This window comes from Onychostruthus taczanowskii, unplaced genomic scaffold (genome assembly GCF_017590055.1).
Source record: "Onychostruthus taczanowskii isolate IOZ18803 unplaced genomic scaffold, ASM1759005v1 scaffold19, whole genome shotgun sequence".
Lineage (NCBI taxonomy): Eukaryota > Metazoa > Chordata > Aves > Passeriformes > Passeridae > Onychostruthus > Onychostruthus taczanowskii.
Window position 1 is genome coordinate 6,488,059 of NW_024499128.1, and position 24,407 is coordinate 6,512,465.

The 24,407-nt window shown below is 39.4% G+C and overlaps 2 protein-coding genes across 2 annotated transcripts in view; one reads left to right on the forward strand and one right to left on the reverse strand.

Moving 5' to 3' along the window:
- The window catches only part of DNAH3 (dynein axonemal heavy chain 3), a 56,407-nt gene extending 38,988 nt beyond the window's left edge, over window positions 1-17,419 (reverse strand). Inside the window, exons 1-17 of the mRNA XM_041401588.1 lie at window positions 16,851-17,419; window positions 13,649-13,757; window positions 12,011-12,118; window positions 11,079-11,283; window positions 10,688-10,718; window positions 10,008-10,188; window positions 9,318-9,507; window positions 8,616-8,811; window positions 7,347-7,472; window positions 6,422-6,617; window positions 5,585-5,764; window positions 5,136-5,272; window positions 4,873-4,978; window positions 4,129-4,307; window positions 3,659-3,843; window positions 2,232-2,355; window positions 1,520-1,676 (exon numbers count right to left, since the gene is read on the reverse strand). Of these exons, the coding sequence (XP_041257522.1) occupies window positions 1,520-1,676; window positions 2,232-2,355; window positions 3,659-3,843; window positions 4,129-4,307; window positions 4,873-4,978; window positions 5,136-5,272; window positions 5,585-5,764; window positions 6,422-6,617; window positions 7,347-7,472; window positions 8,616-8,811; window positions 9,318-9,507; window positions 10,008-10,188; window positions 10,688-10,718; window positions 11,079-11,283; window positions 12,011-12,118; window positions 13,649-13,757; window positions 16,851-17,419 (2,979 nt within the window). The remainder of the gene's footprint in view (window positions 1-1,519; window positions 1,677-2,231; window positions 2,356-3,658; window positions 3,844-4,128; window positions 4,308-4,872; window positions 4,979-5,135; window positions 5,273-5,584; window positions 5,765-6,421; window positions 6,618-7,346; window positions 7,473-8,615; window positions 8,812-9,317; window positions 9,508-10,007; window positions 10,189-10,687; window positions 10,719-11,078; window positions 11,284-12,010; window positions 12,119-13,648; window positions 13,758-16,850) is intronic.
- On the forward strand, window positions 16,312-21,403 carry LDAF1 (lipid droplet assembly factor 1). The gene is made up of 5 exons (XM_041401336.1): window positions 16,312-16,641; window positions 17,710-17,844; window positions 18,719-18,887; window positions 19,286-19,424; window positions 20,565-21,403. Exons 2-5 carry the CDS (start codon window positions 17,773-17,775, stop codon window positions 20,653-20,655), a joined length of 471 nt encoding a protein of 156 aa, XP_041257270.1. The 5' UTR covers window positions 16,312-16,641; window positions 17,710-17,772; the 3' UTR covers window positions 20,656-21,403.
- The last annotated feature ends 3,004 nt before the right edge of the window (window positions 21,404-24,407 follow it).

Below are 24,407 nucleotides of genomic sequence, written 5' to 3' on the forward strand. Positions count from 1 at the left end.
ATCAAGTGCAATGGTTAGCCCAGCATTTGTGGGTATCTTTTACTACTCAAACAAATTTTAAAATCCAAATCCATTTTAGAATAAGATAATGTACCATGGAATACAGTGAAAACAAGGCTCAAAAATTTCCAATCCACACTGAAATGTAAATGTAAGCCCCTCAGTTAGAGGGGCTTGTAGGATTTTTTTTTAAACTTGTGATTAGGTTTTTTTTCTTTTACAGAATTATCTGTGAGCTCCCACCAAAACAGGTGTTAATTGCTGTATTTATTCAATGTAAGACATTGTCTTCATCCAAAAGATTTTACAGTAGAATTCAATGTGCAAAGATTTCATTTTTAAAAATAATTGTCTTCTTCATTTTACAGATAGGGAGGTGAAGCACAGAGAAATGCTGTCTGAAATGTAGACACTGAATTCAGATTGAGTCCTGAATCTATGCTTTTATAATGCTAACAGGCCTTTCATAAAATTTGTAATCACTCAATATGAGCTGCAGGCAGAAAAAATATAAAGATCCATATTCTAAGATAATATTTAAATTCATGTACTGACTGAGCTAATTGTCATGTCATTTAAACATTGTGTGGATACACCTCTCATTGCAATCATGTATTAAGAAACTTGGGCTTAATTAGTTGTTCTGATCTACCTATAACAGCATATCCATGCTGTAAACTCACACTAATTAAATATAATAGATGCATTTAAATCAGATTAATAATGTTGATATGTAGGAGTACCAGTTTATTTAAATTCTAAACTCAATTAATTGGCTCCATTTTTTCTTTTGCATGGGACTTAATTAAAATCTTGACCTTTATGGCTCCATATATGGAGAAATCTCATTCTTTCACCGATTCAGAAGATTAATTAAGCCTCACAATGCCTGTGAGATCTCTCAAAGACAACCCTTCTAATTTTCCAGCAGAGTCACAGCTGAGACAAACTGTTCAACTTAGGATGATACAGTAAATTGGATAGAGAGCCCTGAATATAATCTAGAAATTTTTAGCATTTGAAATTCCTGTTATGTGTTAAAATGTATATTTAATGCCTATCAGCATGAAGTGGAAATTATACAAACAGTTGAAAAACATTTGGGTTTAATTAGAGAACAACCAGAGGGACTGAAAACACAGCTCCAGTGCACAAAACCATGATTCAGGAAAAATGCCAGCTCCTTTACATTCTGCCTCTGCCAACTCTGCCAGAAGAATTGTTTTCTCTGGATAGCATCTTGGTACTACTGACTGCTTGGAAACACTGAAATTCATTATTTCAATTTTAAAAACTCCCTGAAGTATTTTTTCCCAAAATTTGCTCTTCAATTCAGTAGTTGGGACAAATCAGCATATAGGCACATGAAGATATTTGCCACATCTTGGTGAATTTGGAAATTTTAAAGCCATCTTAACAATACATGGCCATAACCCTGAAAAAAAATCAGGGCAGGAACCAAACTTTTGCTCATCCACCACATTGCAACCCACTCCATTCTTGATTAATAAATACTAACCTCAAATTCTGCTAGAGCATCAGCTATATTCTTATTTAACTTTTCAAAATGCTCAGTATTCTTCCTCAATTCTTCTGCAGTCACGATATCTCCCCGCTTTTTGTAGCTTTCTAATTCTTTATTATAACCTTCAAGAGTTTCCTTAAACTGAGAACACCTAAGATAAAGATAGCTAAGGTAATATGATGTTGTGTTTCACTCCTTTTCAGGCTTCATTTATTTTGTGAATTACAACAGGCACTGATTCAATACTAGTGTAAACACAGATGCCAGTGAAAGCTCACTAATCACTTATATCAATACTATGCAGTTCACAGGATTAGAACTCAAGGCTCATTTTCAAACCTCACAATTGATTTACTTTACTTACATTTACTACCTCTACCACCTGGAGAAAACAAAGGAAGAGTGAAAACAATGTAACAAAACTATGTGTACCACTGTACTAATCAATATAACAACATAAAATTATGAATATTCAGGACCAATCCTCCATTCCTCCTTTCAGATTTATTTAAGTGTAGGGATACTCGAATCCATCCTTATCCATAGTATTTTCAGGAATCTCCATAATACTACAAGCTAGATTTATTCCTTACTTTCTCAGGTTCCTTCTAAGTTTTCCTTCTTTGAAATTATCTCCCTTCTACTCATATTGAGATTTTTTTTTTCTTTAAAAATACCCAGTGAAAAAAATTACTTAACACCATACCTTTCAAACAATGCCCTCTCCACCTCAATCCTCCTGTCAGTCAACATTTTTTTACTGCTTTCAAATATTTTCTTTATCTCATCAGGCCAATGGAAAACAGTGCTGTTCAGGTTTATGTCCTCATCTAAAATAAAAAAAATAGTCACCTTTAAGAAAATACCTTTTAACCAATGATTTAATAGAATGGTTATTATGTAATAGAATGGCTACTAACAAGCAAAATAGTTAAACAATGTTTAGGAATAAGCGAATAAACTGGTGGCTGGATTATCTTTACTGCAAATAAACTCTTCCCTAAAACAAGTCTGACTGACAGCAAAACTGTAAAATCAAGAATGTGAAATTATCTAAATAAGATGTTAGCTAGGCAGAGACCGTTAGTAAGAACAGGTATTCCATATCAATTCCATTCAACTACACACAAAGAGACCACTTCTAACTACATAAAATTAATAAATGTTTGAACCATTTCTAGTCCTCAATCTGTAAATGCTGAATTATTCACAAATGCTAGAGCATCACAACTATAAGATCAGCACACATCTCCATCTTCATATTTGTCTGTTTGCTCAGTGCACTTAGGTCATTATAACTAATGTAGGACACATGTTTATAAACCCAGCTACAGAGAAAATGTCATTATGAAATACTGAATTGCAAACACTCTAGTCCAAAATGTAACAGAAAATTATCCTTGCTTCCATAGGCATCCTAATTTTCATCAATAATGAAGCCTTATTTCATGTTTATTAAACATGAAATATCCTTGTTATTTCTATCATTGTCTGATCCAAGGTGTATTCTGCTTAAGGAAACAGTATTGTCCTGACACTCAAATAGGTTTGCATTCATTTAACTGCTCTCCCTTTCTAGGTGCAGCAAATAACAGACTGCATCTGTGAATTACATATTTGCTTTGCATAAAAACACAAACTAAAAATAGCTTCTCCAGATGTATCTTCAGTGTTAGAGAACAGCCTTCATATTAACAAAGAACAGCAAACCATGACAGCAAAACAACTAAAGGCCTGCTCTGATCTAATCCTCAGCTGCAAAGATGCAGGTTCTCACATTTTCTACATGCTGTCATAAGAGCCTTTGGCACATGGCTTTTTGGATGGCTTTTACGTGGAGAATTTTTATTTAATAACATAGAGGTGCAAGATCATTTGACCAGATTATATAACATTGACCTGATAATACCTGAAACAGGTTAAAAAGCTCTGTCTGGATGGCTTTTTATTCCTCTACCATTCCTTGCTGCACTGGTACATTTTATCCTCTATTGAATTCTTTTTATCTCCTTTCTATCTCTTTTGGAACTTTCCATTAGCACCCTAAAAGATGCAACATTTAGGCATGCAAAGCCAATTATTTATATATAAATATTCTCATATGGAAATTTTATATTCTGTAGTCAGACATACCAGAGAGATCAGCATAGTCCATGAGGATTTGCAGCCTCTGTACTGCTTTTTCGAGATCCTTATTCAGTTTAACAACAGTAACTTCACTGGATTTCTTTAAGAATGTTTCATATTCCACTAGCTGTTCAGTGCTCTGAGGTATCTCACTCATTCTCTTTGCAATAAAGTTAAAGTCCTCACAAATTCTTCAACAAAAAAGAGAACAGACTTATCACTGGGATTGTAAATGAAGACAGAGGCAAAATCTAGTAAAATTATTTTGTTCTTGAAAAAGAATATTAGATTTCTTCATACATTGAACTTTTAGTTTCCCTGTGAGTTCTATCCAAAGTTCCCTGTTCAGGCAGGCAGCCCATCTTGCACTTGTCTGTCAGTACTAAAATCCTCAGCAGATGAGTAAAGGTATCTCATCCACAGATATACAGCATCAATGCAGGCAGACACTAAGAACCATCCATGCAAACAGGTACCTTTGATTTAACTGTCTGTTTTCCATCACTTCAAATTCAATCAATGTGTCTTTGAGATTCTGGGTCCGATTGCAGAGTTCCTCATTCAGTTGTAGAGCATCCAGACAGAACATGGCCAGAGGAACAGTGATATCCATAGAAGCAATCTCCTCTTTCAGTTTTGTGAAGCTGTCAATCTTCTAAGAACAGAATGCAATAAATATGTTATTTTTCCTGAAAGTCTATAGCTGAAAAATCTGACACAAAGAATAGTTTCCATCCAACAAACTGGATCATTTATTCTAAACATAAGAAGGAAAACTCATTTTTATATTTTCAGAGACCTGCTCTTATCCACAGATTCCAGAGCTGAAAGCTTTGCACAGTAATTTGCCATAGTAGGGAAGACCCCAAGCTGCCTAGGGAAGCATTTAGCCATATACTAACTCAGGGATGCAAAGGGAAGAATAGACAGGGCTGGCTGAGGACAAGACATTTGAAAGACAAGCAAGCTGCAGATTGACCAAATACTCTGGACGGCCTTTCTGCTCAGAAAGAACAACAAAACTGACAGAAGAAGGTTAAAAAGAAACCTCCTCCTACACTTGCACAGCAGCCCTTAAGTAAGGGGCTATGTAAATTGAGCACTCCCTGGTACTCCCAAGGGTAAAATAAGTGATTTGTTCTTGAGGCAATAAGTTAGGAAGTCATGTGTGATGTTTTAGCAGCTGTATGGACATGCTGCACTTGTCAGGAACACATTACCTCAGTTAAAGATTCTAAAGAAGGAACTTTTTCCAAAAATTTTGAGACATCTTGCCGTGACTTGTTGTTCAAAAGATTGCTGTACTTCCTGTACACATTTAAATACCTCAAACAAAGAAGACCACAGAAAGAAACATAAGTTTCTGATGCAAAGTTTCTCTATAGAAAGAAACAAATACACTCAAACTGTCTATTTAGTCAAATGGACAGTGCTATGAAACTGAGGGTTTGGAAGGGCAATGGAGTTACCAGCCAAAACTTACTTCTTTGGACCAACTATGTTGCTTTCAAAGATCTTTTCAAGTTTGTTGATATACTCTAAAAACAATGACTCATGTGGTTTGACTGTATTAAGAGTGAGATCACGTCTTCGTAATTCCGGAAACAGAAGTTTCTCTACCTAAAGGAAATCATTACAAATACTGTAACAAGACATAGAATAGCAAAAAATATATATTCTATTAACCATTCACCTACCACATTAAAAAATCATTATTTGGTAAAAACAGTGCAATGTGAAAACACTCTGATCCATAATTAACACTTTGTTACTCATATAGTTTGCTTGAGAAAATAATATGAAAATCAAAGCAGTGCCACAATTCTCATCTTTATCTTCTATGTCAGTCTTCAGCCACATTCATAACTTCTTATATTATAGGTAGTTTTTATTAATATTGTGTTTTGTATGCAGCTACAACTTATCCAGCACCTTTGGGAGCTCCTCAGCACTCTGCAGGATCTTCTGGAAGCAATGACTGATTAAATCCCAACATTGTCCCAGAGGTGGCTCAAAGACTATATCAGGCTCTTGCACACGGAGTTTGACTATGAGTATCTGAGATAGGAAGAACTGCATCCCTTGATATGGTTCTTTAAAGTCATTTCCATCCTTAGGGAAAAGAAGGAAAAATTTACAGAACAAGGAAGTGAGCTGTAGGAATATACTCCCCCAATATCCTTACTACACAACAACAATGGGACCATATTCCCTGATATTTATACAAAACCTGATGTTTCAAACAAGGTCCTATGGTGCTGGATAGATTTTTTTTTTTGCTTTATAGATTCATTCCTAAATGAATCTATAAAAGCTAGAATTAAGAAACTGGATTTAAGCCCTTCCCTGATATTTATACAAAACCTGAGGTTTCAAACAAGATCCTATGGTGCTGACTCCTAAATTAATCTATAAAAGCTAGAATTAAGAAACTGGATTTAAGCCTAATTGCCTTTTCTCTTAAGTAACAGAAGTTAAGTCCAAGAAAATTAAACTAAAAAAACCTAAACTGAACTAAAATAAACGCACTCACTCAAGTACTGAGCTGAAATCTGCTACCAGCTCTTACTTGTAACCCTAAATCTGCAGGTTCTTGACCCTGCAAAAAGTCCACTGAGTATACACAAGCCTTTGAAGGATACAGCCATTTTTTTATGGAGGCAACAGCCGTTTGGGACATTTTAGCCCTCAAAGAGCACTAGATTTTATGGCTATAGGAATTTTTTCCATATAAGATAGAAAACTATACATATACCTGACAGCACATACCTTGTGGATCATAAAAAATGCAAGAAGATCTTGTAAGGAGTTAATAACCATCTCACGCAATTGTAATGACATCAGAGCAGCCACAGAGCTAAAATAGCTTTCAACTTTCTCAGAGGAATCAGAGTCCCTTTCAGGAGCAAAATGACGCCACATGTGTCTCTGATCAATAAAAACAGATGCACAGGTTGGTATCCACCTACAATGAAATAATACAGAGAAAGTTTTAAAGGCTTGTTAGTTTTATTTTGCTCCTTGCAACAAAATCTAAACTCAGAAATTACCCAAAGAATGAGTAAAATCCAAAGGGCTAGAAGAGAATTGATAATTAGATATCAAACAGAACTATACCTTCCAGGACTCAGAGGAATCCTGAGTTTTAAAGCTAAGGATGGTTGTTGTAATGGACCATTATGATTAGTTTAAATTAACAGTAATAGACAAAACAATAGTTAATTGTATTGTTTTACTGATTGTGAAACAATATTCAATTATTAGCATTAAACGAGAAACAAGTTTGGAAGATATCTCAGGCAGCAGAATGCAAACACTTTCTATCATATGTCTCAAATATTCTCTTTCTTAAATTCACTGATTTCTGTAATAAAAATTTTTAAAAAGATTTTCCATCACCATTTTTACAGACATAGACTCCATTCCTCTCACAGGAAGAAACCTTCTGAATTCCAGTCTCCATTTATTCATAGTTTATCACCATTTATTCTTGCACAAGCCCTCTTGCAGTTCCAAAGGCTGTGACAGTGTCCTGATGTTTATTCCTCTGAGGGCTATTCCCCCCTTTGTTTTGGCAGCCTTGTGCCTGGCACTGCTGTCATCTCAGTCTAAGATCTGTTTTAAAAACGGGCCTTGATGTAAGTCGGGCCCTGAGATATTCTATTTATCTACAGCTACCAGAGCTGGCACTGACTTGTGCTGAAGGATATCTCGAGCTTCCTCGCAGTGCCTTTGAACGATGTCCTGGAACTCCTCGGGCAGCAGCGGCAGGTGCCCACAGAGCACCTCTGCAGTGCGAACAAACCGGAGGTGGCTGTACCTAGGGAAGGGGAACACAGAGGAGATCCTTAGGGAATACTGTCTAAAAAAAAAATCCATGAAATATAGTCGGGAAGGCCTCAAGTGTATTGCAAACACTAAAAAATGTAATTTCATTTATAAATATCACTCCATCGCTAAGCTGTCCAACAAGCGCATTTCTGATTGGGTTTTTCTATCAACAAACATAAGGGATTTCACAAATTTTAGTTGTACTTGCTGTATTTAAAACGCTTCATTCTTTACTCAAATTGCCTTCTCCTTTTCCTAGGTTCATTACTGTATCCAGTCATTAAAGAACATAATGAAAGAAATGAAACCTATTGCTTCCACTCCATATTATTAAGTAGCTATCCTGACTACTTTATGGGGGAAAAAATGAAATTTCAGCAGCATGGCATATATCACAGTTCATAATATACAAACTTAAATTCCTGAAAATGTTTCGCAAATGCAAAAAAGCTCTCAGAATTACTAATTGCCATATTTAACTTCCTAAAATAACACATCTCAATTTTCAAATGTCCCCAGGGCAAATTTCACCTACAAACATTTGAAAGATATTCAGTTTTAAGAGTTAATTTTGTTCATAACAGCAACCAGGATAAGAATTCCAAATCACCATTTACTTGAGCACTGGATCTTAATTTAGGCATAGCACCTTTTTAACAAAGGAGATGATCTTTTCACATCATGTAACACATCGAGAATTTACTTGAGCACTGGATCTTAATTTAGGCATAGCACCTTTTTAACAAAGGAGATGATCTTTTCACATCATGTAGCACATCTTCATTCAGCAATTGCAGGAAACAATCATTTTATGCTGAAATTTTTAGAGGCTCAAAAAAAAAATATTTAGAAAACAGACATATTTTGCCACTTTCTATCTAGTGGCTCCCCCAGGATTCTCTGTAGAGAAGTCAGCAGATGCACTCTAACCAAATCATTAAATAAAAACACGCTACATTTCATTAAGGAAAGGCTCAAAAAAAATTATTTAGAAAACAGACATATTTTGCCACTTTCTATCTAGTGGCTCCCCCAGGATTCTCTGTAGAGAAGTCAGCAGATGCACTCTAACCAAATCATTAAATAAAAACACGCTACATTTCATTAAGGTCCTATGAACAAGCCATCTTACTGAGAAAGCCATAGCTCTTGCAAAGTGGGCATCATTGCATTCACAATGAACAGATTGCTTTCATTCCAACTTTTCATTTCTTTGTAAGAGCTGTGCCATGGGACTGGTGCACAGACAACTCTCCTGGGAAAAGGGCGTGGAGTGCTTTGAATGGACAGTCTCTTCCTCTCAGCTGGATCCAACAAGACATAATCAACTAGAACAAATCATATATGTCATGGTTAGACTGCATACATAGCCAAAAACCTACATTCAAACCCAATGTATCTTCGTAGTTCAGGAAGTAGAATTCTGCACATTGAAAACAAACATAGTCATATAGTTATTTGCATGTTTTTAGCATAATTTACAGCACAATAACCAAATTACAAATTTGACTCTAAAATTATTAAAGGGAACAAAAAAAGAGAATTGGTCCTGATTCTAAAAATAGGAGACAGGAGAAACAATTTTTCATTCCATCTCTATACCTACCATCCCATATACTCTATATATGGGATGTTGGGTTTCATAAATAGATATTTGTTGAAATTGTTGAATGCTGTATAGCATGATCACAGGTTATTTTCTCTCAGAGATCTACTGTAGTTCTACTGACCCCAAAGGAATTCTCCACTGAATGCTAAGAATAGAAGGAGATTTGCTGTCAAAGTGCAGTAAATGTTTACATAGCTGGAACTGCTCAGAGATTGTGAGTCTTACCAATGGCTTTCATGAGGCTGATACGATAGTCTTTCCTAATCTCTTCTTTTAAACGTGCCAGGGGTCTCTCCAGCTCTGGGCTAGGGAGAATGTGAGTTGGAATACGTTTTAAAATTTTATTCACCACTTCCTTATCCTGAGGTGCCAGCATGTCTTCTCGCACTCCATTATATATGTAGTGACAGTACCGCTAAAAAATGTTTAAAAGATTATGCTTATTGTATGAATTTTGTGACAGATAATTAATTACTACAAAGTATTTTTAGCTTTTCTATCACCTGAGCCTTTTCTGTAATTGAAAGGTGTTTGAATATAATGGATTTTGGGTATCTATCTATGTTCCTTTTAAAAGCACTGACATCTTGTGTTTATGCAAGCACATAGATCACTAGAACTCAGTTCAGCATATGAAATTACTGATCAAAAAAGTACTAGAGAACAACATGAGAGGTTAAGAATTTGGGAACATACTTAACTTGCAAACCCTTTACAACAAAAATCAGAGTAGCTACAAACAAATGAAAAAGGAGTTGACAATACTTAACAGGAGTTTGCTATACTGAGTATTTACATCTCCTAATCCTCATGTACTGCCTGCTTTTCTCAGCTACCTTTTAGTAAACAGTTTCTAGATATCTTGCAGATGATTACTGCTGCTACTTTCACCTTAAAAAGAAATTATATAAATACCTCTAAATCATCACCTGAAGGTAGCTTTTCCCTCTTACTTATCTCCTTCTCATGTAAATCCATGAGAGCAAATTGTTCTTCTGGGGTCAGTGGCTGGTTGGTTGTATAATTTATGACATGCAGTTCTGGTGTATGAGCAGGTACACTCAGGGAAATGCGACTCACACTCTTTAACAAAGTACTTTTGAAAAAAAGAACACAAGTTTAGTGAATAAAGAAGCAGTAATGTTTAAGGACAGATGACAAGGATTATATAAACCACTTGTGCTACACTGAGGACAAGTATGACCTATGGAAGTATTTCAATTATTCAATAAAAGCACTCTCATTAAAATTGCACAATACAATATACTACTTTAACATAAAGGATGCAAGCATGCAAACCTTACAACTGCCCAGTAGCACTCAGATAGGCAGCATTTTATGAGCAGTTCTATCAGAGTCAAACCTACTAGGACAGCTATTTAGGTTGCCCAAGTTCTCCATGTATTTTCATGTGATTGTCTTACTAAAATCTTTTGACTCAAAAGCCAGTCTTGATGAGCATACATTTTTTGTAGGGCCTTAACTTCTCATGCTCGGATGCTTAACACAGCATTCAGTAAAAAGAAATATTAAATCACAAATCAAACCAGATTTACTGTAATAATCTGCATCTTTATAACATTACAGTACGTCACCTGTCAGAACTCCATCGCCTTTTCCTTGCAGCTTTAAATCTCAGTTAAGAAAAATCACATACAGACATCTTTTTCAAATAAGATATTTCAAATGGGTGAAAAACAGAGCTAAGATAATTAATCACATAATGAAATAAGAAAAAAATACAACATTACAGAAAAGCACTGCATGTGATTATTTGGAGGGATACACCTAACTAGTAAATGTGAAACATTTCTTGAAGTTATGCATGCATTAGCAAATTTGTCCATACTGACTCTGAGGTGATAAGCTTGTAAGTGTTCATTAGGGATAAGTGATGTTTTCCAGGGATGATGCTTTAGCAGATGAAGAATAACAACGCATAGAACAAGCCAGCCTCAACTTATAAACACATTGAAATATGGATACACAGTGAAGGCTGTGATATCTCTATCATTGAAAAGGACTTCATTTTTTTAATATTTTTTAATTTTAAATCCCGTGCAGTAGGAGTGTAGTTATTAGCTATGGAGTCACTGGGGTTTCGGTAGTGATGCTGTTCTTTGAAAGGAGCTGCCAAAGTCCATGATGACTCCTGCATCAAAGGAGGATAGCGGGCTTTCTGAAGGACAAGCTGAAACGGGAAAAACAAAAGCAGAAGTTTTACAAAGCACAGTAATTTAAAAAGCCTTCTTAGGACCAGAACAGGATTAAACATCAATTAGTATAAAAAGCAAATACACAGGTCAGACATGCATTTGACCACCGATCTATTTTTAGATCACTATGCTCTCCACATGAATAAGGATAATTTTACAGAACACTTCAGTTGTACTCAGACTTTTTTTTTGCATAATCAAGGTATTAATTATAAATAAGAGACGACAGTTTATTATCTAGTTCTTTCTACTCCCCCAGATCTCTATCTTGCTTCTTTTCTTCTCCTTATATTTGCTTAGATTTAGAAAATTCCTATTCTTTAGGCCTTTGCTAACTATCTCTCCACTCTGAACACTCAGTCCTCGTAATAGTTGAAGAATAGTACAAGTTAACAAATTCAGCTCTTGTCTTTCTTTCACATCACAGCAAGGATTTGTAATAGACTTCTTTTGTCTGTTCATTCCATCTTTTCTGAGGTGACTTATTGATGGACTTTTCATCAGTCCTGATGTCTGAACTTTACCAAGATAGCTCACAGGCACACGAGATGCATATCTCAAAATATACAGAAAAGACCTCCAAGGCCATCAAGTTCAACCTTCGACCCAGTACCACCTGCCCACTGAACCCCACTGCAAGGAATGGGAATTTGCCAGCACATGGAATGCGTGCACACCCTGTCAGCAGGGCAGAGCACTTACCTCATTCAAGTCTGAAGGTTCATCTGAGACAGAAGCAGCTGTGCGCAGGAATGGTAATTTCACTGACTGTTTTGGACGACTCATATTGCACATGGAATTGTTTTGTGACTAGAGAGAAATGACAACAACTTCAAAGATATTTATTAAATACCGTGTTTCAAAAAAGATTAATGAAGAAGGAACAGAGTCCTTCAGTTTTCATCAAAAATTACATATGGCAACATTTCAAATTTTAAGGAAACAGCCATTCTTTGTGTTGGGTTCCTCATCAAAACATGTTTTTTGAAATCATTTTATAAAACTTCTAAACACCACTAAATGCCAGTTTAAAAAAAATCTTATTTTTATATCCCTGAAAACTACTTAAAATTAGTTAAATACTTTAACTTATACTAAAAACTCCGCATGGAGTTTGTAACAGTATAAACTCTGGACATTAGCATATTAAATCCTACCAGACTGCCAAACTGACAGTGAAACAGTCCAAGTTGTGTGAACTGTATTACTGGGGAGGGGAAAAAAAACCCTCTATATTTTTTTAATGTCTACAAGGAGCCAATTACAGAAGAAGCTATTACCAGGATGCTGCTGGAAGAACAAATTGCTCACAAGTACTCTGCAAAGTGTTGTACTACAAATGGCAGAATATCTGATATGTTTTAGGAGTTCAGTTTCACCTCTTCAAGGTGACAACAGAGATGGCCTCCAGGATGCCATAAAAAGTGCTGTCAGGATATTTTCACAAAATTATTAAACCTCACAGTGTTTTAAGATGCTTTTGAATGGCAACCTTCCTTAGTAAAGGCCAAAGCCTCACCCATAGTCTGTTCTGAGTTTCCTAAATCAAACTTGTTTAGGAGATTCACAAGGAACAATTTCCTGAATACACAGTGACACTATAAGAAAAAGGAGGTGGAAGTGTATTATATCTGAACACCAGTGAGTTAAATCACCATGGAAGAGGAGGAAGTTATTATCCAATACAATTATGTTTGAATAAGGTACCATCTTTTTTAACATAATTTTAACACACTTTCAGCACATGGTTATTGCTTTCTGATGTATCACTGAAAAACAAGGCTGCTGGAACCTAGTTTTCTAGCAGACAAAATTGTGCCCTCCTCAATATCAAAGTAGAGCCCATTTAGAAATAAAATTTGAGAAAGGACTGATTTGATTTATCTTCTTGGTATTCCTCAGCATGCCTGCACACACACAGAAATAAAGACATTATCACTGCCAGACATAACTCATTAAAGAGAGCATGAATTCCTTTTGATTAATGACTACAGGATTGGGCCTCAGGGTACTTTAAAAATGAATAAATTATACAGTTCATTAGGATATCCATTCATTCATTCTTAAAGGTCCAAGAGTCATTAAAAAAGCCATGGCTCATCCTAAAACAGCTCCTCACTTATATGCCAACTAGCCTTTCAAACACCTAATATTTGAACAAAGAAATCCTTAATAAAAAATATGTTATAAAGGATTAAGTCCAAAGAATATTTACAAGGACATGTGTCTTTTAATAAGCGTTCTTCCAATACCAAACCACTAACCACCAGTAATGGCCAACTGTATCTGAAGTTTTGACAAAATTATTGATCTTTCACAGTCACTGCAGAAGGAACTTACCCTCAGGAGTCTTGGGCTCTGTGCTGGCTTTATTTTGCTTTGGCTTTTCCGTTTGCTTAGAATTTTTTTGTCCTCTCCCTCAGTGTGAACATCCTTGTTGCTACATGCACTGGAAAAGAATGAGAGACTCATTTCAGGTACTACACAAGGTGTCAATCAGCTTCTATCCCAGTTGCCAGGAAGAAGAAAAATCAACTCTCACATTCCTTGTTTACAACAATAAGCTCTCTCTTCCTCCAAACCTCCATGCTCTTTTTTCACCATTCCTCTCAAGCTCACTTTTCACCTTAATCTTTCTAACTCCCTGCAGATATCCTTCAAGCAAGACTTTCTTAAACCCTGCCCTTTCCACTTTCTCCAACAACAGTTTCCTGCCTGCTGCCTGTTCTCTTCTAATATCCAGGGATCCTGGGCCCCCCAGCTGTGTTTTATAGCAGAACCACACGTTAAATGCCAAGAAAAATAAGCCCATGTCAAAAGGAATGGGAAAAGAGAGAGAGACAGCCTGCCTACCTCACACATCTACAGGATGCACAGGTGAGCAGGGTAAGGGCAGGTACTACCTGCAGATGCCCTCATCACCAGTCCCTCTGTCTGTCACAGCTTGGTGAACTGCTCTGACACTCTGCCTTTCAGTGCTCAGCTTGGTTGCCCCAGTTACAGCATAGCTGGTGCTTGGAGACAGAATTCCCTCCTCCCCCAGCAGAGAGGAAACAGCCCCTTTCAGTGTTGTGCCAAGCTGTGGTCAGGGAGATTCAGTTGTGGAACCAATGAAGAACTGTACAGGCCCCTTTTACCTCTGAAAGTGATGAATAGATGTAGTCCTGAGATATTCTAACTTTTGCATGAAAGCATTGCACAGACCTCCCAGAGCAGTAAATGCTCTATAAACCCAAATTTTCTTAAGAAGAATTGGAAAAAAAATATTCAAGTGTCAAAATCTTGAATCCAAACACCTCTACCACTTTTCCACCATTCAGAACCAAACTCCCTGAAGATCTGAACACAGCAGGTGGGATAGTCTCAATCCCTCTAAGCCTGTATGTACTTGCCTCCCTCTCACAGTCATCACTACATCCCAAAAGAGTCTTCCATCACATTCTTCCACAAATGGGAATTGCAACCATCCAACATGAAATGTAGCATAGTCTCTTAATAGCTACCCTCAAGAGGGCCTTGTACATCTTCTGCCAACACAAGAGTTCAATTTTAAACCTTTTCCCATCATCTTTGCCATTTTTCATCCAGTTTTCTGTGAGCTGTGAGAATGGCTGATATCCCTGAGTTAACAGCACAGTTTTCCTTATGTCTTGCCCTTATACCACCTACAAGTGGAACATTGTTGTTGGCCACTGTTCTTTACACACGGGACAGCAGTGCAGGGTACAAAATCAGCACTGCTGGTGCTGGTAATTGCTTGGCTAATGTGTGCCGTAACTCTCCAAGTATTTCAGTGCTAGTTTGCTACATGAGTATTTTCCTGCTAATTGGAGCTGACACTGGCATGAAGACAAGCTCAATTAAGCAGCAGTTAAGAGTAACTACTTTTCCTCTGTGCACATCAACTCGGATGCTCATATATGCATGCCCTTCTAAGCTGAATAACTTATCTCTGCTGCTTGAAAAACATTAAAACCAGTTGTTTTGTATAGAGGAAGATTATATATGAATCTTTAGCAGAAGAGATAATTATGCATAGCAAGAAAATAATTTACTAAGAAGTATGAGACTATCTTCAAAACTGCAGCTGCGGTATGCTTGAAAACAGCCAGAAATTTAAAATCTCCAGTATACTTTAAACTCAGGTCAATTAAACTTCATAGTGCCATTCTCACTGAGTTATGTCACACTGCAATTCTGCCAGCTAGTTTTCCCTATGTTCCTTTTTTTTCAAAGTATACAAACCAACAAATTTATTATTATATACCCTAGTGTACCAGGAACATCAATCCACTGTGCACTTTAATAATATGAGAGACGAATACATAAAGAATTCAAGGTAAATACACTTGCCCTGCCCATCCTCTTCTTGCAGGTATCTTGTGCTAGGCTTTTAGACCCCACAGTCCACATATGTTAGTATGCAAATCCTATTCCCTCTGTCTACACAAATCCTGGCATCTGCAGAGATCATTGAAAGCAGCACCTCAAAGACACAGAGCTCCAACAGTTTGATAAGTCCAACCCCCATACTTCATAAAACCTCTTTTTGTATTAATTTCCAAATGAAACATGATATTTATTTTGTTGCCTTTAGAAAATAATCATGAAACGGTTAACATCCATTTTTGTAATACTCTCATAGGTGGCACCAATTAAATGATTAAAGCAGGCACGAGAAACATGAATATTTAAGTCATTTATGATTGCAGTTTACAGCATGGAAAAATCAGTGTAGCAGAAGCTGGGAGTTCACTGAAGCCTCAGGCTCGCCTGTTCACACCATGATGGCTCTGGAGAACAGCCCGGCCAAACCACCGAGCATCGCTGCCGAGAGCAGTCCCAGCCAAATGCTGAGACACTGTAGCCGCATTGCTTTCTCTGAAAACCCGCCTGAATTCTTAACGCAACTACTCCTCACATGGCACATCTCCCCGAACAGGTTTGCCACGTGGGCACCAAAACACCCGGAGGCAGCAGGACAAGGTGGGAACGTGTGGGAACAGCCCCCGGGCCGGGGGAAGGTGGTGGAGCCGGGTGAGGCGTTCCGCAGCGGCTGTTCCAGCGCTCCTCACGGCGCCGCTGAACACTCCCAGCTCCCTGCGAGCTGCCCCCGCTCCTGCCAGCCTGGGGACGGCGGCATTACAGACACCCACGGAGCGACTGCTGCCACCGGGGCCGAGCGAGCCTCTGCACGCCTCCGCAGCGGCACGGAGACCGCAGATACCCTCTTTTTCCGTCCTCCATTCCAAAAAGCTCCAGGCTGCACGTCCTAAAACAACACGAACCTCTAGGACGGACACTCATGAGGGTGCCCGGACTGAACGGCTGAGGTAGGGCCGGTGTGAAGCAAGGCAAGGGGGACGCGAAAGGACGCCCGAGGGGCATCAGCCACCGGCGCCAAGCAGCAGCTGCCTTTGCAGCCGGACATTGCCGGAGCCGGCACCGCCCGCTCCGCCAGCCCGAGCTCCGGCACCGCCCGGCTCGGCGGGAGGGCCGCGGCCCGGCAGCGCCGCGGGAGCGGGGCCGCGTCCTCCCTTACCTCCGGGGGACACACGCCGGGGACCCGCTGTCCGCCCGGGGCGCTGGTCGCTGGTTCGTGGGGGTGGCTGCAGCGGTGACTGGGGGGTGATTGCTGTGCCCTGGCCGCGGTGCTCGGTGCAGGCCGCGGGCGGTGGCGGAGGTAACGCCCGGGCTCGGGCGCGCCCCGCGGGCAGCTCCTGCCCGGCGCTGCCGGCAGCCGGGGCTCACCGCTCTGTGTGACAGTGCCGAGCGCCCAGGAGGGCCCGTGTTTGTGTGGGGGCACGGCAGGGACACTGGCGCCCTGGCTGATCGGGATGGCAAACCGGAAAATGCATCCTCTAACCTGCCCCTTGTAAGGGTCCCCCTGCAACAACAGCTGGAAATTTTCAGGGAGATTACTGGGCTGAGGTTTCCCTGAAACTGCCACAATTCAATATGTTCAGAGCATCTGGAAGCACTTTGCCTTAATACACCAAGTTTTGAAGCTGTGTGGGGTATGCTGTCGATGCTGAGCACAAGGACACTCACAGAAATGAGTGTCATTACTGTGTTACTGGTTTCCAGAACCCATAGCAACAAATTGTCCATGCAGGTAGTTAGAAGTGATGTTTTACTGGTAAGTGAATACCCTGACAGGTAAGCATGGGGTTAATGTTATAAAGCAAGAAGGTAAGAGTCACCTGTATCTTGCTACTTGGCTTTGGGAGTTTCAGAAGAGCTTGCAGGGACAAGCCCTCTGCTTTAGATGTGCTGTTGTAAAAGTGGTGTTTTAGACTGTGTATCGCTTCAGCTGAAACCTGCATTCTCTCTTTATACAAAGGAAACGTTTTCAAAAAGCATCTGTATGAGCCCCTTACTAATTGTACCTTAATTTTAAGGGAAATTGCATGGCAGAGTGAGAACTGGCTGTTCAGAAGAGGTCGTGGCTGAGGATTAATAACATGTCTAAAGAAATGCAGGAGCTACAGAAGCAATGGCACTCTGTGATGCAGACCATCCACAGCAACGCAAATGTGGGTCTGAATTGCAATTTTATATGTTTGTAAAGCTATTTCTTTTGTAACTACTAGGATATCACACCCTGATTTATTTAAATGCACTCCCTATTTTTTAAGTGAACACTGTAAGGCCTGTGGGAAGGCCTGTTCTCCCACACCTTCAGTCAAGAAGGAGGGAAGCCTGTTCTGTATTTTTGTGTTTTACTGGAATAACCCTTTGAGATAGTAGAGTGGCATTTTAGTGAAATGGTTGCACTGCTATAAAGAGAACTAAAACTACAATATGTGTTTCCTTAAGGGAAGGGAAAGTACTACAGTAAAATTCTAGTGTATAGCTATGACTCCTCCTGTAAAAAGATTTTTTACCAGTATTATTGTTAAATACTTAACAGCTTTCTGATACAGACATGCCTGCACTGTACTTAGATTCAATAAATGAGCAGGTTGCAGGTATTACTAAGCCATGGATAAAAGTTGAGCATTTTTAAATATTGCAGATTTTTAAAATTAACAAAGAGAGGTCTCTAGTTCAAAATAATGGTTGCCAAGACCTCAGTGAAAGCTACAGCTAGACTGATTTATTTACTTGTTTTCACATTGGTTGCTTTTTTGTGGGTTTGTTGCTTTTTATAATTTGTGCAAGAAAATAACTGGGAAATACAAGAAAAACTTGTCTGTTGGTGGTAGGATTATATTTGCCCTGAAGTTTTCTAAATTTGCAGCAAGGCCCCTCGCTTTTGAAACAAAGAGGCAAGAGGTGCTTCTTATTCCAGCTGCAGACTGACAAAACATCTGTCCTACCCATGGTTCACTACAGTAGCAGTGATCTGTGAGAGGTATCTGGGACAAGAGATTTAAAAAACCTAAAACATTTTTCTTTCATCTGCAGGTTGTTGCCTTTATGAATTCTCGTGTTGGCCAATATTTAGATGATCATCCTTTTGTTGCCTTATCACTCCTGATGTTTATTGCAGTGTCAGCTATTCCCGTTGGATTTTTCCTGGTTTTTGTTGTTACAACAGCTGTAATGGCCTGTATTGGTGTGATAGTCATGGAAGGTACTGTATGCATGCATGGATAGATGTACTTACCTATTCTCTTTTAAGGCATGTTAGCTTTTTCCTTTTTAATTTTTCCTTCTGGAAGTCTGAGTCCTAGCAATTGAGGATTTCTGTGTGTAGTCCTCAGGTCTCAGCAGTCGTAAAACTCTTAATACAAGAATAGTAATCTAATTAAGTGTAGTGTATACAGGGGAAATCCTATTTTCCTTCCTAATCTCAGCCACCAGGATATGCCTAAACCAGTTATCTTGAGCATGCATAGCTTTTACAGAGGCTAGCCAGATGAGTGAGGAAGATGGTTTTCCCCAAATTGTTTGAAATTGGGGTTATGGTAGAAAGTCAGCTCTTCTATTTGTACATGGACTTGTTTAAGTAACAGAGTGCTGTTTTATTAGGTGTTGTCATAGCCATAGGGGGCATAGCCCTCCTGTGTGTGCTCTGTGGCCTGGGAGCCCTGTCCCTGGGAGTTTCTGGAGTGCTGAGTGTTTCTTACATTGCACTTTCAACTCTGGTCAACTACTGGTGTGCATCAAGGTGAGTATGGATGTCTTGATCCTTGGATTTCAAACTCTCCAACTCTGCTATTGCATTCATTGTTTCATGTTTTTCCTAGATGAGCCACTGTTGCTTAGTTTACAGCAATGTTTCTTGAATGCTGTGAATTTTGAGCTACCCTCATGGCTTAAAATGCAGCATACAGCTGTCTGGTCATTGATAGGTATTCTAATGAGCAATAATTCATGCTCTTTTTCCTTTTTGGGACAGAGGAAACACAAATGGTCTTTAAATGTGAATGTGCTAACACAACATGACACCAGGCAGTAAAATACATCTTTATCTCACTCTAATATGTGGCTTTAAACATCATTAAAACCAACTGCCAAGTTGAGTTTGTGTAGGAAAGGAACCTTTTGCAGTTTTTCCTGCACGATGACCCAGCTATCTCTGCTTACCTGCATTTGTAGAGTAAGGGAACAAAATTCATTGTAGATTTGGGATAGGCAGAAGAGTACTTATAAAGGACAGCATGGTCAAAATAAAAATAACAGGTGTTGTAGGATACTGCACTGTGTAAGTTGCCAGTTGTGCCAGGCTTGGAGGCCTGTTTCAGTCAGCATTGCCTCAGCCAGGCAGCTGAGAGCAGGAGGCAGCAGCAGGCGGTGCTGGAGTGCCACCTGTGGCCCCTCAAATACCTGCCAGGGAAAAGAACCTCCGTAATCACTGTGCCATAGGGAAGAGCAAGAAGAATAATCACAGCTGCTCTCTTCTAGGCTTCCTCAGTTTGCTCCTTCAAGCACAGCTGTGTTTGCAGAGCTCCTGAGGACACAAAGCTGCCCGAGATGGCAGCGGAGTGACAAAACCATGGTGCAAAGCCCGGTTTCAGGGCATGCTGCCACATCCACAACACTGCCCACCAGTTCCAGAAGACTTCTATTTTCCATAGCATTTGCAAATGCTCAATCCTTCCCAGCCCTGTTGAACTACAGCTTTGATGTTAAAACAGGTATTACCATTTTTGTGTTCCTCTGTCTTTTGAGAGAAGCTTAGGTAGACCAGCAGCAGATATAAACCTGTCTGGGACAGCTCACATTGCTCAGCTTTTCTGAGCAAAAAGTTAAACGATGACCTTAGGGAAGAACAGACAATAAAACCATTCTTCTCTCATGTACACAGGGGTCAGATGAGGAAGCAAGAGGTTAATGGAAGTTTACCACAGAAGCAGCCTGGCTTGGATCTTTCTGCCAATACTGGGAAGAGTGAATGAGTAGGTTTCTCCCCACTTCATAGGCACTTAGCTGTACAATCCCAGCCTTTGCTATGTAATTGTTTACTCATTGAGCATTCAATCATTGTGTACTCCTGGAAACTGAGAAAAATCAATATACATCTTACACTGGCACTGTAAAAGGGATCTTAAGAATAACCAAGAAGCAGCAGTGCAGTGGTAAGAGTATGTGCATGATGGAATGTTCCACAGAATTTGGTAAAGGGATGTAGTAATGGTACTGTGAAGTCAATGGCAACTAGGTGGACAGAAAGGGGAGGGAGATACTTGACTTCTGAGATAGTGAAGTTCTGAATGTACTCTTCAGTACATAGCAGTAGTCATTTTGATACAGAAGTATCACAGTTCAGAACAGTAGAAACACATTTTGAATGTAGAAAAATATTTGTAAGCCTTAACAACCTTTGCTAAAATAGTGTGAGTACACCAGGCCAATGCTTTATGTTCATTATAAAGGGAAAACTGGGTTTGTCTTATGTCATAGTCTAAGCTTTTTTTCTCCCTTTAGATGTTGTGTTATTCCAAAGGGATATTTTACTTACTGTCATTGCCTCATCATATCAGGGGTATGCTTAGGTCTTGTTTAGGTATTTAAATTGCCTGGTTTGCTTCCGAGTTGTAACTTCATGTATGTTATTTAAACTTTTTTCATTTTTGCAAATGTTATTATATTTAAGCATAAAGTATCTAACTACTTTAGTTTAATAAAGTGCTGTTTGTTTAACCAGATTGTCTTATTAGTCTGTTTTATTCTACAGTAAAAACAAGTTTGTCACATCTTGTTTTAGGAAGGCTACATTTAGGAGCTGAGATTTTCTCCTTGAATAAAGTATTTTGTATGGCCAACATTGCTGAACCACAAACTGCAGATTACGCCCCTTCTCATGTCTGTAAAGGAAATGCAGATGTCTAAGGTCTAGTTTAGTTCTATTTAGTTTTGCATGAACAAACCTGCTGCTCGGCTAAAACATGGGCACAGAGCCTACCTGAGCTGTAATGTGCTTCACACAGTAGTGGTGGTAATAGTTTCAGCTCTTAGGCTAAGCTGGCCCCACACTTCAGCTGTAGAGTGAAATAATCCCCAGAAGATTTCCAGGAGCCCTTTCTTTTAATGGCACATTAATTCAGCAAACAGTACAAAGCCACAGAACCAGCCTGCCCTCAGGCAAGGCTGCCTGCAAGAGCTTTCCAGGAGGCACCTCCAAGACAGAGCAATAAAGCCCTTACACCTACCTGAAGTTACAGCACCCAAAATCTTTACAGCACAGCTTATAGATGAATACACAGCTGAATCCTTTCCCCTCCTTTTCCTTTATGCCCTCAACTTCTGAAGGGAAGAGGCATTACTTAATAAAACCAGCAGACACTAAAATAATCCAGTCCCACTCAGAGTTTGACCCAACATGAACCATTTTTCTCTGCATTTTAAATGTATTTTTCATTATATAATTCATTCTGTCATTGGCAACTTAGCAGGAACTAAAACTGTGAATTCTCAGTTACCTGCAGGTAAACTTGGAACAGTTCTGCTCCTGCTGCCCTGACCCTCTGCATGCTTCTCAGCCTGTCATTTCAAGGCTTCTCACTGTGTCCTTGCACCAAGAGCTGCTTTTTCTGCAGTGCCATCACCACAGTAAGGCTTTCAATTGAGAGATGCTGAAGAAAAAACTAGGTCAGCATTGAGTAGGTGTTTTGCTGGAAACAGTAAGGCATCCCTTAAAAGGAGGGCAGAGGTTTCTTTGAATTATTAAAGACTGCAGTAGAGATAAGAAGTCCTTAGCAAGACAGGCTGGGAAGATCCTGCTAAGTCCCCTTTTTCTCAGTTGCTCTTTCAGCTTTCTGCAGAACGCCACCAACCCCACAAGAATCTGGCAGGAGACTCCCACCCCATGGCCCCATTCCCAACCAGCTCCTCAGCCTACTCAGCTCTCTGATCTGGTTCACTGCCCCTTACTTTAGGCATACACATGCCTTAAGAGGCAGCCACTTTCTTGGCCCTACAGCCTGGGGGACCCCAAATAGCCCATGTTTAAGGATATTTGGAGCGGCCAACTGTGGTATGGCTCCTGAAGCAGCTGCTTGAGCTCAGGCTGCAGATTCAATGCTGCCTCCACCTGAAGCAGGTTCCCTGAGTAATTGCTCTGCCTTCTCCTGCAGCACCACCTCACCCTGTGTCAGAAGAGAGGGACCTCTACCTGAATGCAGAAAAAGAATCTTTTTTACTTGTAAGATGAGTTTAAACTTTCCAGATAACACACTTGAACAGAGAACAGAAGGGCAGCAGCACACACAGAGAAAGAGGAAGGAATGCATGTGGCTGGGCTCTATGGTAAATTATGTACAATATAAGGAATACAATCCTGTGTTTTCCTTGATTTAAATTAAGAGTCTTCATTCAAAGCACCCCTGCAATGTCCCTAAAGAGCAAAGAACATTAAAAGAGTCACCCTGAGAGAACTATAGTTAACCCTCCCAGAAACCAGGGACAGATCTCCTCTCACATACCACATCTGACATCTTACCCTAGGCAAAAAATATCAGCCAGAGGCAGAAACCAGGCAAGAACAACCTTCTCTTTGACCTATATGGCTGTCACAATGTGCAAGCTCTTTGTTCTCACCTTCTCAGGCAGTAAAAATAGTACAAAATACAGAAATTAAAGAGCAAAAGTAAAGCTCTCACTGCTTCCCATACTGAAAGTACCCAAGTTATTTAAAATATCTTCACTAGCACATGCCTTCATGTATGTAAGATATGCAAGAAATATTTTAGCTTATTGGGATGTTAACTAGCATGTTTACATGTCACTGTAACATTATTTAGTAAACTCTAACCATCCATCCTACAGCAAAGGTTCAAACTCCAACAAGAAACAAGGAAATTTCTCTACCTGAGCACACAAAGATCTTTTCCCCACAGTTCAGAACAAGGATGGAGAGAGGAAATATTAACTCTTCTGACCCAAACAGGGCTAAACAGCCCATACAGTTAAGTACATAAACCCTCTTCATCAAGGACCACTTACTTGGCTTTTGCAGAAATACTTCATATTCCAGCCAAGTGCTAAGTCAACAAGACTTAAGTATAGCAGGTTGTTTGCTGGACAGTAGCTTAAGTAATCATTTCAACCCTAACTTCTGTCAGGCCAATGACAGTAACTGACTTGTAATTAAGTGGCTCCAATGTGAGATTCACAGACTCATTGTATTTATATTATCATTTTGATTAAATACTAGCAGGAGGTCTAATGACCATACTAACCATGGTCTCCACTCCATACTCTTCACATGCAATACACATTAATACTTAGAAAATGCAGCCTGAAGTCTATTGCATTAATAGCAGCTCACTAAAAATGCCTAAGTGAAGCAGTGGCTGTGGCAGACAAGCCCACAGCCTCTGCTGCTTATGCTGTGCATATTGGACAAGTGTCAGGGTCTGGCCACTCACTTAATTTGAAACCCTGCACACTCAGAGCTGGACTTGTGATGATCACTTTCCCTGCTCGCACAAAGTTTCCAAACAATGTTTAACCTAAGGCTGTTACACTCCTACTACAGCAAAGCATTTTCACTCTGTCACATGCAATTATATTTCATGCCTCATTTCCTTGACTATGCAAAGCAACATGCACAAAATACAAAATAAGAACTGCATGAAAAACTGCCTCACCTCAGGTGGGCAGCATTACAGCTACAGACAGTGCTCTCAGTATTGCAGACAAGACAGCT

Coding starts and splice junctions, on each gene's coding strand:
- LDAF1 (XM_041401336.1), top strand. CDS start 17,773: ATGTCTAAAGAAATGCAGGAGCTACAGAAGCAATGGCACTCTGTGATG. Junction 18,888..19,285: donor TGGTGTGATAGTCATGGAAG/GTACTGTATGCA, acceptor CTGTTTTATTAG/GTGTTGTCATAGCCATAGGG. Junction 19,425..20,564: donor AACTACTGGTGTGCATCAAG/GTGAGTATGGAT, acceptor TCATGTACACAG/GGGTCAGATGAGGAAGCAAG.